Source organism: Scomber japonicus, chromosome 17 (assembly GCF_027409825.1).
Source record: "Scomber japonicus isolate fScoJap1 chromosome 17, fScoJap1.pri, whole genome shotgun sequence".
NCBI lineage: Eukaryota > Metazoa > Chordata > Actinopteri > Scombriformes > Scombridae > Scomber > Scomber japonicus.
The window spans coordinates 16804505-16824836 of NC_070594.1; the positions used below are offsets into that span (position 1 = coordinate 16804505).

Sequence of the window (20332 nt, forward strand, 5' to 3'; positions counted from 1 at the left end):
ATCTATCATTCACTTCATAATTCACATTAAATGGTTCAATTCATACACTCAAAAGAGAACAATAAGCCACCTTCCACCATGAGTCCTTTATTTGTGAAACCATAAAGCGGATATAAGCGCATTTATTCTGCTTAACTTGACACTGGTGGTTCATTCATTCCTGTCTGGCAGACCATCGAGGGGGGTAGACAGCATCAGCACGAGCACCGAGCAGCACTGAATCTCTGTCCTGAATCCTCCATAATGCATGGGGGCAAGAGAGGACTGGTAGCTCCGCAAAACACTTTTTTGGAAAATATTGTTCGGCGCTCCAGCGGTGAGTTTTATTTTAAAAAGGGGGAAACAAGAATGAATGGATGTTGATTTGTCATGTAAGTCAAGTAACTCAACAGGAATAGGATGCTTAAATAAACCTGCAATTGTATTTCTATTTTATTTAATGGGAAGCTTAATCATTTAACTTTTTGTATTTAAATTTCAACAACAATGCAATATAAAATCACATTAATAATGCAATAAGTAAGTATCAAACTCCCTCACTTGATACATTTTGTGTAATGTCCTATTCTTGTAATAATCCTAAAGGAGTGACAGATTTTTTCAGTTATATGATATTTTATCAAAAGTGCTTAAATGCCTCTTCACTGCATTTTCCTGATAGATTGTTTGAGATTTGAATAAATAATGATGTCAATAATAATAATAACAACAATAATAATAATGACAATGAAAATAATAATAACAATAAAATAACACCAATAATGAGACATTGTGAAAAAAATGCGTTTTCATTCTTATAGATTAGATTTGCATTTTCAGGGAGGTAATCTGCAAAATGGTCAATAGTTGGAACACTTATTCAAAATGTGTGAAAAGTCTCTGTGGCATTCGGATAGTTAAAGTGAGATTTAAGTGCATTTGAGATTACAAATGTAGTATATGTCAGAGAATTGCAGTAGGCAAGGAAAGTGTGTTTGTATGGCACATTTCAACAACAAGGTAATTCAAAGTGCTGTACATAAAACATTTAAAGCATTAAGAAACACATAGAAGAATATTTAAATACAATTTAAGAGTTATAGAGAGTGAAATAGAAAAGAAATACAAGAATAAAAGTTACAGTGCAGCACAAGAATTGAATCAAATGTCTTAAATTTGATTTAATAAAAGGCAGCAGCAAACACAAAGATCTTCAGCCGTCATTTAAAAGAGATGAAGTTGCAGCAGATCTGTAGTTTTCTGTGAGTTTGTTCAGATAACTGGAGCATAAAAACTGAATTCTGCCACTCCATGTTTAGTTTAGACTCTGGGAACAGAAATCAGACCTGTCCCAGACGATCTCAGAGGTCTGGATGGTACATAATGTCTTGGTCTTAGTGAGGACTCAAGCAGCAGAGTTCTGAATAAGCTCCAGCTGTCTGATTGATTTTTTAGTGAGACCTGTAAAGACACTGTCACAGTAGTCGAGCCTGCTGAAGATAAATGCATGGATAAGATTTTCCAAACCCTGCTGAGACATAAGTCCTTTAATCCCTGATATATTCTTAAGGTGATCGTAGGCTGACTGTAGAAACAAAAACAACATGGATCAAGTGCTTGTAAAGATATTGTTCACCTTACCCGAGTCAATATTATCTGAATTTTTCCAGACTGGTGTACAACAAAAAGTGCACAGAATGGATTCATAAACCCATTCAACACTCAAGTATTTAATTTGATGATAAACATGATAATTCTTTAAAGTTTGACAGCTTTAATTGCAGCTGTGCAGTGTAAATTAGAGAAGATTTCCTTTCACTTTGTCCCTCGTGACTACAGCTCCTCCAAACTGCTGAACAGCTGCAGAACTTTGCAGCTCCCCATCAATTTTTAATTCACATTAAGGTTAGAACATCAACATTTTATCAAATATTTCTGCCCAGTGACTTGCCTTATTACCCCTGTTTACTTTTGCTTTAAATATTAATGTTTTTTTCTTTTTGTTTAGTTATATATGTTTATTATTGGGATGATAATAGTGGTAGCATTTGTATAATTGCATTGAATATGTGAAGTAAAGATTTGGCTAATTTACAACACTAGACACTAGCCATGAAATATCAGATTTGACTTAATATTTGCAAAAATGCTTCAATTGCGCACTGCAGCATTAAAAAAAAAAAGCATAACACCAGCTGCGATGACAATTAGGATCCTTCCGCTTTCACAGACAAAACTCCCAAAGGTTGAATAACAGGTGTATTATTTCTCTGGGTTGCAGGTTTGTTGTTAGTGATGACAGTTTTTTTTCACACTGTTTTGTCTCAGAAACCAGTTTCCTGTTGGGCAATGCACAGATAGTGGAGTGGCCGGTTGTATACAGCAATGATGGATTCTGCAAGCTGTCTGGCTACCACAGAGCTGAGGTCATGCACAGGAGTAGCACGTGCAAGTAAGATGTTTTTTGTCGTATAATGTGAATGTGAAGGTACAATGTGTGGTTTATATTTTAAGAAATATATGTTGGTTGGTTTTGGCATGATCCAATGTATCAGGAATCGGGAAGTCATTGTCAGTATCTGTATTCTTTCTCAGTCACTTCATTAATGTTGATGCATGGAGAAGGTCTCTGACAGGAAGCTTGTCTCCGTAAATTAATATAGCACATGCCAGAGTGTGCAAATTCTTTTCCTAATTTGTTTATATTGAATCTCAGCTACAGCACCTCCAATAACTTTATTTGGTAAGCAGTGTAAGAAATTCACTTATATATTTGAAATGTGAAGGGTGAGGTAATTCAGAAAACTGACAAATGAAAGTCCAGAAATAAAATAGAAACTTGATCTGAACTCTTCTGTTGTTGTTTCTAGAAAATATGACCGCCGATTTGCAACAACTACAAGTATGCAGAATATGTCTGTCTTTAATCATCTGTCTTTGTTTCTCCATGACCATCCAACAATGACAAGCTCCCTCTCACTTTCTTTCTTTCTCTTTATGAAGTTTCATGTATGGTGACCTGACTGACAAGAAGACAATAGACAATATCAGACAAACCTTTGACAACTATGAGTCCAATTTCTATGAGGTGCTGCTCTATGCAAAGAATAGTAAGTGTCACTATTGAGTGCTATGTTTTTACTAAAATAGATTCTCCAATGCGTAATTAATAGTGACATAGTTAATCATTTTTATTTAGCAATCACTCAGTTCCTCTTTGGTAACAACATTATCTGTTTGTGCTCTCTCACAACGTTCATGCTGATTGTTTCCTGCAGGAACACCGATATGGCTTTACATGCAGGTCGCACCGATCAGGAACGAAAATGACAAGGTGGTGCTTTTCCTCTGTACCTTCAGAGACATTACACTTTTCAAACAACCGATTGAAGATGAAACAGCTCGAGGTGAGAGAGTTCATATTCTAAACCAAATGGTTTCAACTTGAATGTATTCAGTATTTCATTGTAGACAAGATTCTAGGTAGTGCTGGGCAATATATCGATATTATGTCGATATCGTGATATGAGACTAGATATTGTCTTAGATGTTGGATATCATAATATGGCATACTTTTTGACTTTTCTTAGTTTTAAACACTGCTTTACAGTACAGAGATGTAAAGTGATCTTCCAGCTGTTCTATTATTCGCCTTTACCCACTTAGTCATTATATCCACATTGCTGATGATTATTTATCAAAAATCTCATTGTGCAAATATTTTGTGAAAGCACTAATAGTCACATTACAATAATTAACATTGAGGTGAATGTAAAAATAGTGTGTGTGTGTGCATGAATAGACGAAACTTGTATTCTTTTATGTATGGCAGTTTTATTTCTTCTTCCACTTACTGAAGAGTATGTGGTCCTAATATCAAATTCATGATTTTTGATCGTGTGCATGTCTTTATTGAAATGCAACCCTTGTTTCTGCTGCTCAGTTTTACTTGAAAAAGCATGGTGGTTACAGTGTAGCCGAAAGCAGCGGCTGTGACTTAACACACATTTGTTTCCTGGTATGTAACACATAAATGTCCAGGTGTTCTGTGTGCGGGTCAGTAAGCACGAGTCTCTGTGGGTCTACACGGTGCTGTGTCCCTGGGTACCACTGAGACTTTTTACATATGTAAAGCAGAAACACAGAACACACATGAGGATTGTGACTGTTTGAAAATACTGCTGATTTGCACACACAAGCATTTGTCAACTGACAGTGAAACTGTAGGTGACAAAATGTGACTGGTTTTACTGCAAAAATGGAAAAAACAGTCTTGTTAACATTCTAAGCGCCATGTACACTGATCTTTATCTTTGGGTTGTTGAATCATTTTTACTTTTAGAGACACATACTTCAGTATTAACTGTACACAGAATTTATTGTGGTGATCTACTACAGTACCATTAAGGAAAATTATAAGTGCACAAAGATCTGGATTCATGGGAAGCTGTGCCACAGTGATGCATTCATGTACATTCTTATCAAATTGGATTACTTTCCTAAAGTAGTTTTTTCAATGTAATGTTGTTGAAGCCTCCCATCAGCACCCCACCTGCCTCCTTCCTCCATCGGTCAACAACTACAAATAAATTGTTAACTGTTTTTAAGATTAGTAATATGGTAAGAGATTAAAAGGCTAAAAGCTGTATATTTCCTTTGCAATATTAGTAAAAATCCTTGGAAATTTTGTCATGCCATGTTGTATATCTTTGTAGAATGATTAATTGTCTTTTTGTCTATGGTCAGGATGGACAAAATTTGCCAAACTAACGCGGGCACTGACCAACAATCGCAACGTGGTGCCGCAGTTAGCACCACTGAGCAAGACTGAGGTCACCCATAAACCCTCCAGACTGGCTGAGGTGAGCAGCTCCATGGTTGAAATGAAGAAGTAGTTTTCAGATGATCTGTATCTATCAAGTTCAACCAAGAAGAACGTAAAACAGTCAATGTGGAGTTTATAAAGAGAATAGTAGCTGGTAAGAGCTTTACCAATTTAAAAGACTAATCCATCTGAAAATCCAGTAGGATGGTGAGAAAACACAGAAACAGTTACATGTGCAAGCAAAAAAGAGAAGATCATTTCTACTAGTTGTAATAGACCAGAGAGCAGATTGTGTTATTAGGTGTATAGATGTGATCAGAGACATGCCCCAGTGTTTGTAAACTAGTTAGTTTTTTCATAGTGATACGCCCAAATGTAGTTTTGAATAAAGGGCCCCTGTTTTATAACCATCGTCCCATGATGTCAAATGGAGAATGTGCGATGTGTATTTGGGAAATGTAAGACATTAATAATTAAAGTAGAAGTGGAAAAAGCAGGTTGAGTGAATACAATTATTCTAGAACATGTATTTCTACACTTTCTTACACTGTCAGTTTGCCAGTGACATCAGGAAAGCACTGAAGTGAAGTGATGATACTGTAGATACTACTGCAAACATTTCCACAGGTCCATCTGTTCTTTAACTGTATTTAGAATTGTTATCATGTTTTTTAATGGAAATGGTGTTATTGCAGCTTTGAACAATAAGACAATTCAAATATACTTTAGAAATGTTCTCTTGATAACCCTAACCCAACTGACATCCTGAAATATTAAATGCCAAAACTGGAGGAATTACTGGTCTTACTTTACATGATCACATGATAATGTTCTCATTATGTTTACTTTCAATGAAAAGGCTCTCCAGCTGGGATCAGACATCCTCCCTCAGTACAAGCAAGAAGCCCCTAAGACCCCTCCACACATCATCCTCCACTACTGCACTTTCAAGACCACCTGGGACTGGGTCATCCTCATCCTCACCTTCTACACTGCTATCATGGTGCCCTATAATGTCTCATTTAAGACCAAGCAAAACAACTTGGCGTGGTTGGTGCTGGACAGCATTGTGGATGTCGTCTTTCTGATTGACATTGTGCTCAACTTCCACACTACCTTCGTGGGTCCCGCAGGAGAGGTCATTTCAGACGCAAAGCTGATACGAATGAATTACATGAAAACGTGGTTTGTCATTGATCTGCTGTCCTGTCTGCCCTACGACATAATTAATGCCTTTGAAAATGTGGATGAGGTAAGTCAATTTCATAACTTCTTCCTTAAATGGAGATTTTTTGACAATTCTTTTGATTTGTGATTGATTTATTGCTAAAACAGCTCAGGCATTAGTACGTCTAACATTCTGCTTGGCTGTTTCTATGAAGGATGTCATCGTATCTGCCTCTCCAGTGAGTCATCTCCGGGATGTCTCCCATTTCCATAGGAACAGCACAAGGATGGAGGACTCTGTACTCCCAGTAAGAAAAGTCATGTTTTTCTTTTTAAGCTGCCATTAGCATTGTTTTGTTCAATGAATGAACAATACATCTAAAGTGTATGTGGAAGGTATCGCTGGTTGTGACACACTCAGAGTGTTAATCCCAGCACCAGACAGCAGACAATCTCAGTCATATTTACTGAATCCATGGAAGTAAGAAAGAAAACCTTCTGAAATATCAATTCAGCAAAGCTGCAACTAATTGTCATTTTCAATACATAATAATCTGTTGATTGTTTCCTTGATTGATTGATTAATAATTTATCCCCATAATCTCCCAAATCGAAGTTGTCTGTTTCTCCAACACAGCCTAAAATACGAAGATTCTCATAGAAGACAAATAACACTGGCAAATATTCATGTTTGAAAAGCTGGAACAAGTTCCTCTTTTGGCATTTTTGTTGCTTATATCTTTTTTTTTTTATTGTTGCAGATTAATCTTCAAGTAACTGTTTCACCTCTCCAATACAGTATGTCTTATTCACCTCCTTCACCTTTCTTGCTCTATAGGGTCTCAGCAGCCTCTTCAGCTCTTTAAAAGTCATCCGCCTGCTCCGTTTAGGACGAGTGGCCCGGAAGTTGGACCACTATCTGGAGTATGGAGCAGCCGTCCTGGTTCTGCTAGTATGTGTCTTTGGCCTGGTGGCCCATTGGCTGGCCTGCATCTGGTACAGCATCGGGGACTACGAGGTCATCGACGAGACCACGAACACCATCAAGACAGACAGTTGGCTCTATCAGCTGGCCATGAGTATCGGTACTCCCTACCGTTACAACACCAGTGGTACCGGCCAGTGGGAGGGCGGCCCCAACAAGGACACACTGTACATTTCCTCTCTTTACTTCACCATGACGAGTCTCACCACCATCGGATTTGGCAACATTGCTCCAACCACAGACGGTGAAAAGATTTTCTCCGTTGCTATGATGATGGTGGGCTGTAAGTATACAATTATTTTCAACAATTATCTTGATTATATTAATTACTCCAAAGGTTTGATAAGATCTACAAAAAGTATTTAAAATGTAATTTTGCTTTCTTTTTTGTGAAGTGAAACAATCTAACCGGTCTGATATTACACAACAAATACTATCATTACCTTACTTGATATGAGTGATGGTCAAGGGACACACTAATCCAATGCAGGTACACACAAGCTCTCTTTATCACACATAACATATTGCAATAAGCACAAGTCCTCAAATCTCTCCTACATTCTCCTGAGCCTCTGAAAAAACATCTAAATTCTATATTTATCAGCTAGCAGAGGACAGTTTGTCAAGTGAAATTCAAGTGAAATTATTTTCAAGCTTTTCAAGACAGCTTAAATCAATGTGACCGCTGTTTTTCTTCCTCAGTGGACACGCAGAACAACCTTGACAGTGCAAACCAATTGGATTAGAGGACAAAGGCACATCAGCTCCACTGCGTTTCAGGAGCATATGAAAGGATTATCTAGGTTCCAAAATGCTGATTTATACAATTAACAAAGAAACGATTGCATCAGAATGATCCTCCAATGTCACAATAGATGTTCGTTTTCCCTCACAGATACTGCTTCCCACACATTTGGATACAGGTATCTTTATGGCTATTGGCATTCATTTTAAACCATGGATGTATTATAAGAACTGGATACCGGACTCAAGGATGGCGCACATTCATTCAAATGAAAATTGCTCGCCGGGCACAAAGGTTTAGAAAAATCGAGCTTCCACATTTGCTTCTGCATTGTGCAGCCCACTGCAGTAGTGTTCGACTTTACACTGTGAAGTCACAAACTTTATAATACAGTTTGTAGATGTGCCTTTTATAATGCTGGTCTATAGTTTACGGTTAGTGCCATCTTTTCCGTTTGGAGCCAGCACCTTCCAAATAAGGACAGAGGGTCTTTCCTTTCACGCTCTAGAAACACCCCCGCTACCTCAGACCAAAGCTACAGCTAGCTTACCAGGAACATTGAGCAGTGCTAACATTAGCTAACTAACACAGCAAGGTATCATTATCAAGTAACATTAAACTTACCAAAATATTGCAACAATAATAGTTTGGACTGTCAATCAACACAGACACATCAGACATCAAAGCTACTATTCATCTTAATAACAAGGCAATCGTTTCCAAAATGACCACCAGAACACTTAAAGAGGCCCAAATTCAGAGATTGAGACTATAATGGCTTGTTGAAAGAGAGAGAATTTGATGCTTTTTGAATGGAACTAGTCAATTACTAGTCACCAGAGTTCATTCAAAATAATTCAATATTCACATAAAGTAGAATTTAATTGTTTATTGGTTTTATCACTCAAGCTTTGTGTGAGTTGTACAGTATGTCATGCAACTGCTACAGACTGATAGTGTAGCAGTGACAGTTGACTGCCAGGAGTGGTTATTATCTGCCAGTAAATGAGATAAACTACCAGTTTCAGACAGCAGTTGCAAGTGGACAGTGAAATCTGTCAGTGAGTAGTAACATGCCATTGATAAGTGGAATATTCCAGTCCTCTACCAATAGCTGTCACTCCAAAATAAATCCACTGCACACCAAACGAAGCATATTATCATTTTATTCACGCATTAATTCATTCTTGCCAGCAGTTCTTTGCAGGAGCCGAAACAATCTGGACACATTTACTTGCATGCTAGACATGATTATATGCTCCATGACCCTGCTGGCTCTGTAACAGCTGCATATGGTGTAATTGTTGTACAGGTCCAGGAGGATCCTCACAGATATGAAGTCAAATTCAAATATGATCAACAAATAGCTGTTTTTTACCATAGACGGTATAAAACAAATAAGTTAAGTAAGATAAGCGTTGAGTGTAGCAAAGATCAACATAATTGTATGATTGTATATTAATTTAGATAATTTAGTTCAATTCAATTCAATTCAAAACACTGTATTTGTCCCAGAGGAGCAGTTTGCAGAGGTATGAAGAATAACACAGTCAACAATCCACATAAAGGAACATTTTAAAAAACATGTAAAAAACAAAAATAAACGGTGCACATTATGATAATGATAATGATAATGATATGAATTTTACTTGACGCAATGTTACTCATTTTTAATCAATAAAGCACACAAACACACAAAGCAGTACAAACACTAAACACTAAAAAAGTAATCATGTTAAATTAAAAACAAAACCACAATGAAGCAGTGACAACCCTTTATTTCTCTCAGCACTTCGAGCTCCTGTGTAGTTCTTTGAGCTGCAGATCCTGCATGACAGATGAAGTAATAGTATGTTTCACTCGGCACGGACAAGAAAAATTGGAGGCTCAGCATGTTTTCTGTGCTTTGTTTTCTCCTCCTTTTGTTGCAGCATGCAGGAAATTGCCAGAGACAATCCTCCCTTGTTTTAGATTTATGTCAGTTTGGAAACATCAGGTTTAGGTTATGAAGTAGTCAGGGCTGACATATAATCCATGTACTGTATCTTCCATATTACAACCTGGATGAAGATTTTTACTTTTCATCAGGAACTATGCATACATTTTTTCCATTATGATACAAATGTGCAATTCAGTGTAGTTGTTTAAATTCCTAAATCTCAGAATTTTTTTTTTTATACATACATATTTCTTTACTCTTGGCAGTAGCTATTAGGTAACCTAGAGATAACATTTTGTACTCTTGACTCTGGTCATGTACTAATTCACATTTAGCTGCAGTCACGGTGCTTGAGTTAAGGCTCGGCTTTGTCGATAATAAAAAGTGACATGTTCAGCGCCCATCACAGCCTGCTCTATGAGGCTCTGACTGGAGGTGGGTCATCACTACCCACTAACAAAAGAGAATTGCTTTTGTGTTCATTCATAAGCCCCTTCTCATTTTAAAATACTTTCATTTCCAGAACTACAGCATTAAATATCTTTGCATTTCATAATTTACATTATCATATTGCTCATTGCCTTGACACTTTATACAAAACGTTAAGGACATAGCTGTTTAAATGGAGACAACTGAACAAACTAAGAGAATCCAGGTAAAAGCTAGTAACTATTTTTGATTCCTCTTTCAGATGTAAGACAACTGCAGTGTTTTTTTCGCATTACTTTCAGACCATGACGCAAAACTGTATATTAGATTAAACTTGTTATGTAGATTCTTCTAACTTAACTCAGCAGTGATGCACTTTTGTAGACCTCAGCATGTTGTGTAACACTACTGTCTTACAAACACTGTATACACTGCCTTAACAGTTCTTTTAGATCATATATCTAACTTAACAGTGTTATGAACATCAAATTAACCCAAGCACAACTCATGCAAATATTTAATTCACAAAAATGAGTTCATCCACTTGATAGATGACTGCTTTTGTGATGTGAAGTTATTACCTAAACTGATAAATCGCATTAACTTCATTTGAATTATTTCAACCTCTTCACAGAAATAGAAATTTCTATTTTTACACCGCTGTCTATATTATTCCCATCATGCACTGCAGTTACAGTAATAGCTTCACCTTTAGTGTCACTGCTTCCACTGTCAGCCTTGGCTTACAGTTCCTCTGTCACGACTTGGCCTCGTGTACTAACCTTTGGCCCACTCCTCTAAAACAGCATGTAACGTGATGCAATAAAAACTGTGAGGAAAACACAAACTGACTGACTGCGCTTTAAGGTTTGTACTTCCAAAAGTAAATACCCATTATTCTGGTGGCGTTTTGATCACGAAGATCACTCAGTCACACTGAGGAGTCAGATTCAATTACGGCCAATAAATCTCCTGCTATGGATACACTAATTATGTGAGTGAAGAGAGGAGTAGAAGGAAGGGAGAGTTTGCCCAAAGGCTTCAGTGTAGTAAACGGACAATGAGCCATCACGTTATGTATCCCAACATTCTCTGTGATCCTGCTGTGGAGACTGAAGGCGACTCTTTCCCCTTGAGTGGGTAAAACCTCACGATAAGAGATACTGACTGACTCTTTGAGGTCACGGCAGCACTGCAGCACAGCATTCTTCGAGGAAATGTGCATTAGCTATGAATTACATTATAGAGGCTCAATCCACCACTCGTTGTGTGCACACATGTATTAACTTTTTAATCATAACCATTTTTTCAACCTCAGTGAATTATTCTGCATATTATAGAATACATGTACAGTAGAGATGCTGATACACTGATGTAAGATACCAGTTAGTAAAGCAATGGTAATATCAAATCTGATGTTGCCTTACACATAAAAAAAATGATCACAGTCTCTTCCACACAGTGAGGCATGCAAGGAAAGTGGAACTTGTAATGTTATTTGTGTGATGGACTCATGGGTTTAGGACTGTGTTTTTGGTGTTCTGGGTCCCTGTGTTCACTCTGTTTATTCTGTTTAATCCCAGTTCATCTTTATGATTATTGAGATTATTATTCTGTCACAGACTGGCTCCGTGTTGCTTGGTTCCTTTTCTTCTTGTTATGTTAAGACTGGAAAGTGTTGACAACTGATTTTAGTTGTTTCTCTAAAAGGCTATCATGATATTAAGTTGCCTTTGTTAGTTTTATTATAAATTATTCAGAGGATAGTGCTTTCAGTTTGCTCTGTGTTCCCTTTTATGTTTCTACACGCCTTCCTGACCGCCACACCTGTCCTGTATCAGTCCCATCGGCCCTGCACTGCTCTCACTGTTTCCCCCAGCCAATCAGCTCCCTGTCTGTTGTCCTGTTTCGTCACCTCACTCCCCTCGCCTGAGCTTCTCCGCCCATCTCCTCAACTGCACCTCATCTCCTTGTTCGTTCAGTTAGCGTTTCATTTTCAGTTCAGTTTGCTCAGTTTGTCTTGTGCCTGTGTCACAGTTTCTTTAGATTTCCTTCAATAAATGTTTTGCTTTACCCTTTGCCTGCTGTCTGTTGCATTTGGGTCCAACTGTTCTCCTTTTATTGTGATAATTTCTTAAATTTTAAGGGGTTTTTACTCAAATGTGAGGTGTACATACCTGAATACTGCTTAGAAAATAGATACCCTAAGTATAATTTATTTTCACCTAAAAGTGGTTCAGACCTTCACGTAAACTAAAATCCTAATAATCCCAATTATTTCCTAATATGAAATGTCATATCATCTGATGTTGAATAAATCAGCCCTGCATATCAGCATGTTTGTAAGGTAGCCTTTTGTTTCTCAGTGGGAGACTTTGCTCTACATTTTTGGTTTCAGCACTGCTCTATGCGACCATCTTTGGAAATGTCACCACCATCTTCCAGCAGATGTACACCAACACAAACCGCTACCATGAGATGCTCAACAATGTGCGTGACTTCCTCAAACTTTATCAGGTCCCCAAAGGTCTTAGTGAGAGGGTCATGGACTTCATCGTCTCCACCTGGGCCATGTCTAAGGGCATCGACACAGATAAGGTATTAGTCTGATCAAAATGTTTCAGTCTTGGTGATACACTAACATGTTCATGATCCAAATGTATTTAATGATATACTAGGAGCAATCCACTTAATATATCCTCTTCAATATATTAGGTGGAAACTGTAGGTAGTTCACTGCTGTTATATAATTTTGATTATATATATACATACACACACATACATATACATATATACATATGTGTATATAGTTACATACAGAGGTTTGTAGTGTTGTAGTGCACATATGTGTTTCATGTGTAATAGTCCAAAGTTGAACTAATTGAGGTTAGGACCAACAGCAGTGTCGCTGACTGTCAAAAAAGTAAGAATGCTATCATTTTTAACCCTGTCATAAAAATATATGTTCACGTCTGACTGGGGTACGTGGCAAGTTGAACAGTAACGAGCCTCAAAGGTCACAACAGAAGACTGAATACACTCAATGACTTTTAAGGGTTCATTGAAACTTTGCTGATATTTCATGAAATACTGCCTGTGCAGTAGGAACTTAAATGGAAAATTCTTACTTTCAATGTCAAAGTTCTATAGTAAAGTATACTTGTGGCGCAGTTAATCAATCAATTCAACTCACAAGAGACAGATGAATAAATCTTTTTTTTTTAATGGTCAGAATCAAAGCAGCAGAAGTCGAGACATCCTTACTGTAATAGTAGGAGTTAAGCTCAAAAACTACAATTCCCATAATTCAACTCAGTAGTGTCTTTTGTTCAATCTTCCCTGTTAACTATAAATGCCCATGCCCACATTTCAATGTTTTTTTTATAAATTTGTCTCAATCATCAGGGTAAGTTAAGACATTATATGCATGTTTCCACAGACTGAGTTAAACTCTTGATGTAAACTGTGTAAAAATGAGTGCTAGTTTAATACTGTAAAATCTCATCTCAATCTCATCTCTCTCACTCTCTCTCTCTCTCAGGTTCTCTCAATTTGTCCTAAAGACATGCGAGCAGACATTTGCGTCCACCTGAACAGACAGGTGTTCAACGACCACCCAGCGTTTCGTCTGGCCAGTGACGGCTGCTTGCGCTCTCTAGCTGTGGAGTTTCAGACCACACACTGTGCACCTGGAGACTTAATCTTCCATATCGGTGAAAGTGTTGACACCCTCTGCTTTGTAGTCTCTGGTTCACTTGAAGTAATCCAGGATGATGAGGTCATTGCAATACTAGGTAATCCTATGCAATACTATGAAACAGACTGTGCCAAGTTTTATCTATAGGCCTGCTGGCACAGATAAAAGTGGAGCAAAGGTTGTGTTGGTGCAGAGTTGCATTCATGATCAATATTTTCACCAGCCATTTTAAAAAGTCTTAAAATATATAGTTTATAGCTTAGAAATGATTAAAGGACAAGTTCACAATTTTTCAAGTTTGTCTTGAAAACCAAACTACAGTCAGGTGCCCAAATGAACACTAAAATATTTTTTTCTTGACATAATCATTCCTAATGTTCATACTGGCCATTAGAGGATCCTTTCAATTTAATTGATGGGGTCTAAAATCCACAAGCCTCGTTCTCAGCAAAAATGTGTTTAAAAGTTTATCTGAAGCTAATATGAGGCTTCAGTGGTCCAAATCAAGTAGTTATCTTTGAGTGTTAATCTTTTTGGTTCCAAGGTCCCTCTTTTTCTTACTTACTTCCACTGCAGAACAAGGAGACATTATCTGAGGAAGCACAAACAGGGAATGTATTGTAAAAAGACTGTAAATGTGTGAGATATCCACTTTATATGATTATCTCAGACTGCTGATGCCTCATATTAGTTTTAGATAAACTTCAGATAAAACTTTAACATGTATCTATTCTGCATTAAAATGTGTAAAAACAAAAGAAACAAAAAAAGCAAAACTAGACCTATTTTGTTGAGCTGTGTAGTTACATTATCCCAACTGTTTTCAAAAATTTTCAAACCTCAGCTGGAAGCCCCTCTTTGCGTCCTTTGCCAAACAGCATGGCGAAACACAGATTTTTATTTTTTTTTTACGTGAAACTGCTTTATTCAGTGTTTTTACCGGTTTTAAACCCCATGTACGTTTGTCTTGGAGAGGAGGAGACCTCTGCAGATAATTCAGCTCCTGGTAAATCTTCCTGAACAATGAACACTGAAGGAATCCTAACCGGGAAAAGCTGACTGGAAAAGTGGTTGATTAACAATGAAGAAAACAACTCCAATGATCCCACGCTAATTCACAACGTCATCAAACTAGTCTTTTGTTATTGTTTTGATTGAGAGACGCCTAGTGGCAGGAAATACCAACTATGCATTTAAATGCTGAGGATTTTGACCACTATCACTTACATTGTACACACATTGGAGGAGACCCTTTCATAGCCAGTATAAACAGGAGGAATAATAACTTGTTTTAAATCAGACTTGAAAAACTGTGAACCTATCCTTAACTGTAACATGATGATACTCACTACCAGAATATAGCCACTTCTATTCCTGTTATTGATTTGTCTTTTTCACAGAAACATCTTTGTACAGCTTGCTAGTTTTTCACATGTTGTGATCTCCCCTTAAAAACAAAATTGTACTTTTATCTCAGATGTGTATGTCTAAGATACTTAGATCAATGTCTTGCACCATACAGGTAAAGGTGATGTGTTTGGAGACGTGTTCTGGAAAGAGACCACGCAGGCCCGTGCTTGTGCAAACGTCCGAGCTCTGACTTACTGCGATCTGCACGTCATCAGGAGAGAGGCTCTAATGAGGGTGCTGGACTTTTACACAGCATTTGCCAACTCATTTTCTCGCAACCTCATCCTCACCTGCAATCTACGAAAAAGGGTAAAAATGACTCACTCTCTTAAAAGTGCACCTGTTTTTTTTTCTGTCTCTCATTTTTATATCTGATCCCAGTTAGACATTAGCGTGAAATGGGGTTAAGCAAGGCAACTAAACAGTGTGGTTATTTCAGTCAGTGTGGAATAACTTGAGTTTAACAATCTTAAAGCTATTTAACAAAGGGGAACAACTGAATGTTGAGGATTTTTATCTCAATTATATCACCTATCACATATTTTTCACTCAAACATTACATATAATTTGAAAATTGCTGAAAATAATTGCACATGCACACTGTTTACAAAATTTCAAAATCAGAAGTTATTATTGAAACAAAGACTAATTAATATTTGATAGAGCTTCTCGAGGTTATAAATATTAATCCCATTAATGCACTGTATTGCTTTCCAGCCTTGAGATTAAGGTGCTCATATACAGTATCGACGTAATTTTATCCTATGGGATCAGCGTTACATACATAAGTAAATCTTAATGGATATTCCCTTTAAAGCCCCTCTGGTGGGTTTGTTGAGCTTTTTGTTCTGTAGTGGCCTATGTGAAATAATTCAGATGTGGATTTCAAACATGAAATATGATACATGATTAAATATGCACTTACATGAAGTAAGTATAAACAGACTTACATTTACTTAATATGATTTCTTCATCAATTCTTTACAAGTTAAAAACACGGCATCCTACAAAACAGTGTTTAGCAAAAGATGCTAATTCATAATAATGTTTTATTACATCTCTGACTTTTCTAGGTTGTGGTATTGCTTCATTATAAGAGGTCTTATGCAATCGTATTCACTGTATTCACACAGCAAAGCAGCGCTAAACCAGAACAGTTTCAAAGCAAATTGTGTCTATGTGTTGAAAAATTCATGGCTTTCACTAAAATGTATTCAATGAAAAATAAAGCCATCTATTATTAATATGAACAGCATTTAGAAATTCCTCATGCCTGCATCTCCACCTACTTTACCGTGAAGCAGGTTTCAACCTCACATGACCACTGACAAAAGGTTGCTGCAATATGCACGGTTATATTGGATGTTGTGTTTTCCTTTATGTTTTGCCTATTGGTCTATGATAACATATATATTCATAGGAGAATCTTTTGTTTTCATAGAGCAGAGTTTTGATTATTTTCTTCCTGGTTTCAGCATGTGTTTGCTTTGTGCAGCTTATGTGATTACATGCATTTCCTCTTGACCATAAAAGTGCCCTAAAGCTTGAGGTGGTGTCCGAGAACAAGGTAAGACAAGATGATAAAAGCCATTCAGTTAGAGATAAGTAAAGCCTTGAAAAAACTTTGGCTGAAACTTAAATCTCCACTGGTTTTTAAAGGGGGATTTATTCATTACAAGAAGTAACATGTAAATGCTTTGTAGTTTTGAGAAGAAAATCCTCACAGTTGCGATGAAGGTTCACCATAAATTTGGGGTGTGTATGCTTTAATATGTGATAGTACTTTGGTGAAAAATGTAATATTTGGAGTGGCTCCCACCGCAGGTTATTTCATTGATAGATACTGCCAGAATTTCTTCAACAACATAGAATGTACAACCCAGTGAAATATGTAATTGGAGATGCTCAGAACTTTTTCCCTTCTTTGTCCTCAGAGGGGGTTCAGAAACTCTCAGGGCCTAGATATTGCTCCATTATTGCATTACTGCTCAATTAACGGTTTCCCTTGTGCATTGCTGCTCTCAAGTCTTTAATATTTTAGCATTCATAGCAGCTCCAGATGGCTATCCTTGCTTTAAAGCTGCGTTATATATTTACATTCTATTTCATTGAAGTGGAGCACAATGTGGAGTATGTGTTGCCCTGCTATTGTAATTTAAATGTTGCTTGAGTGAGTATGTCTCCCACATTGCTGTCCTCATGCGCAGATCATCCCTCTTGCAGATAGTCTTCAGAAAGATTGCTGACATCAAGAAGGAGCAGGAGCACCAGAGGAACGAGGTGACTCTCTCCATTCCTGATGACCACCCAGTTCGCAAGCTGTTCCAAAGGTTCAGGCAGCAGAGAGACGGTCCAACACCAGAAGAGTCTCAGGTTTATTTTGATCAAAACTTTGTGCAGGTGGAGCCGCAGCACCACAAACACACAGACTCAAAGTCTTACACACAGTGTCAGCCTGTATCTCCTCAGCAGCAGGAATACATCTCCACAGTGCAGAATAGTGCACCGTGCTCAGGAGGAGGAGGTGCAGCCAGTAAAGGTAGCATAGCCGCTCCTCCACAGGGTTTACAAGCTTTGGTCCACACTAAGAAGTCGGAGCAAGAGGTTGGGGAGTCTAGATCAAGGCCTTGTGGAGAGAATCAGTTGTGTCTGACAGTCAACAGCACTGTACAGAGAAGTGGTGCAGGTGGAGAGGGAGCTGGAGGTGGTGCTACCAGTCGAGGAGGTGCTCGAGGTTGGGGAAAGTTTAAAAAAGCCACTTGTGCTGCACCACCACCTCCTGTTGTTGAGCATGAGAAGCAGCCACAGAAGCCAGAGGACTGGCCTAAAGGATCCCAGTCCTCAGAACAGTTAGTAGCTGTCAACAAGAACCAGGACTCAGAAGAGAGTGGAGAGGTGGGGAGCTCAGAAGGCAGCAAGAGTGCAGGAGAAGCAAGTGAAGAAACAAGCCTGCACAAAACAGACTCCTGCGACAGTGGAATTACAAAGAGTGATCTGCGTATCGACCGAGCCGGAGATTCAAGAAGCTCCTTTGAGCGAAGTCCGATGGAAAAAAGCCCTATGGAGAGAAATCCATTCGAGCACAGTCTTGGGGTTGACAGCCTCAAACACACCCTTGTGCAGCCGGTGTCGGAGCAAGCTCTCCTTCAAGCAACGCTGCATGAAGCCAAACTAGAGCTGAAGGCGGACATTCAGATGATGAGCGGTCGACTGTCGGTCCTTGAATCTCATGTGAGTGAGATCCTCAGGTTGCTGTCATTAAAAAGAAGACTCTCACTGCCGCCAACTTCGTCCCCAAAGGCAAGAGTCAAAAGTCACGACTCAGTCACTGCCTCAGCCGCCTCACCAAAACCAGATGATGGTCCATTTTGATTTCATTCACTGATTTAAAAAAACAGTTTGCATGTCCTGCTGGACTCTGGCCTGCCAAAGAAATGTCTTGCATTAAAGGGCAGTGTGTAGAATTTAGTGGCATCTAGCAGAACAGACTTGGTTAAAATTTAATATAATATTCATAAGTAAATTTAATTGGTAATCACCTGAAAAAGAGAACCATTGTGTTTTCGTTACCCAAGAAGGAGCCCTGCCTTGGGAGCGGGTCTTTTTCCTCAGAGGTCACCATGTTGTACCTCAATGTTTCTACAGTAGCCCAGAATGGACAAACCAAACACGGGCTCTAGAGAGGGACATTTTTTCGCAAGCTTTGCAGCCTGCATGCTTAGATGGGGAGGGTGAGGGGTACTCAATTTGTTTCAATCTGCAGCTTCACCAGTAAATCCTACACACTGGTCCTTTATCAACTTGGTTGCATGTTGAAATCCCTTTCATTATAGCACTACAAAAACCCAGGGATTTTTCTGATAGTCTTAAATTTAACAGGCACTTTTACATTTAAGAATGCCAAGAAAGAACGGTAACTGTTACTGAACCATTAAAGTAATTATTGTAAGGAAATTTTATGTATGTGATGTTTGATACTCTGATGAAGGCTTTTGTTGACACATGTTAGCCTGATGGGACTCTCAGTGAAAATACAAGAAGAGCTGAGGTCCATTTTTGTACACTTTTTGAGCTCAAGTCTTTTTGGACAATCTGTCTTTATTCCAGTTTACAGTTTTAATGGTTAAGCATGTAGGTCACCTGCAATAACTATATTCTCATCCATTTATCCTCGACGAAGCAGGAGCAGTTCAGACTATTTTGGACACATTGTAGCTATGGGATATTTCTATATGCACTCTTTGTATTTTAAACTATCTCTCTGTATAATTTAAGACTCTGCATTTTCTCATTTATTGTCCCCCTCACTGAAGTAATAAACCTTCAGGTAATTAAATGTGTGCCTTACATTATAAAAGCCTCATTCTGAATTGTTTTGATGAGGTGGCATCAACTCTTTATGCTTGTTAAACTGATGTTTTATAATGTAAATCTTAAACCTGTTGGTGTTTTACACCCCTTTCCAAATCACTTATTCACTGTGAAAATAACAGGAGCTGGTGATTATAAAAATATCATCCCTGCACTTCACTATGCATCCCCTTTCTCAGCTGGTGAAACTGTTTGTTCCTATGTAAAATAGGAATATGAATGCAATAATGGCAGTTTAATTATATTTATTATGTTATTCATTAGCACCATTCTTTATTTCATCATATCGGCATTTCCCTTTAACAATATGTGACTATGTTAACCTCAGCTTTTTACTACTGGACACTATTTCAATGCAGGCAACTTTATTTTTGTGACTTCTTGCTCAGGTATATTTTGTTCTAATATTGAATTCCAACACATGTGATTCTATATTTGTCTACTGTGAGATTAAAAAGTAATATATCACATATCAGGTTCATATCAGGATCATAATAGATACTGCACATTGCTATGCAAATCTGAACAAACTTGCACTCTGTGATACAAAGATTTCTCTTTTATTATATTGTGTGGTTGAAGATGATGAACACACAGCATCGGGACAGTTTTAGTTGATTGTGTTGTTTCTCAGTTTTTCTGTATGGCTGCGAATCACTTCTGTATGAACTGTAAGGACGTAAGCATGTGACTCTTAGCTGATTCAATGCATCTATTTTATACAGGTGTATAAATGAACTTGCATGCAACCAGGGAACCTGTCAACAGTGAGATAAATAATGAAA

The 20332-nt window shown here is 37.9% G+C and overlaps 1 protein-coding gene across 1 annotated transcript; it reads left to right on the plus strand.

Annotated features, from left to right (window-relative positions):
* The first annotated feature begins 243 nt into the window (after nt 1-243).
* kcnh5a (potassium voltage-gated channel, subfamily H (eag-related), member 5a) lies at nt 244-18548 on the plus strand. Its single transcript, XM_053336946.1, has 12 exons — nt 244-316; nt 2308-2431; nt 2983-3089; nt 3258-3386; nt 4726-4841; nt 5664-6056; nt 6187-6279; nt 6810-7239; nt 12468-12667; nt 13611-13863; nt 15289-15485; nt 17400-18548. Exons 1-12 carry the CDS (start codon nt 244-246, stop codon nt 18546-18548), a joined length of 3264 nt encoding a protein of 1087 aa, XP_053192921.1.
* Nucleotides 18549-20332: the final 1784 nt, after the last annotated feature.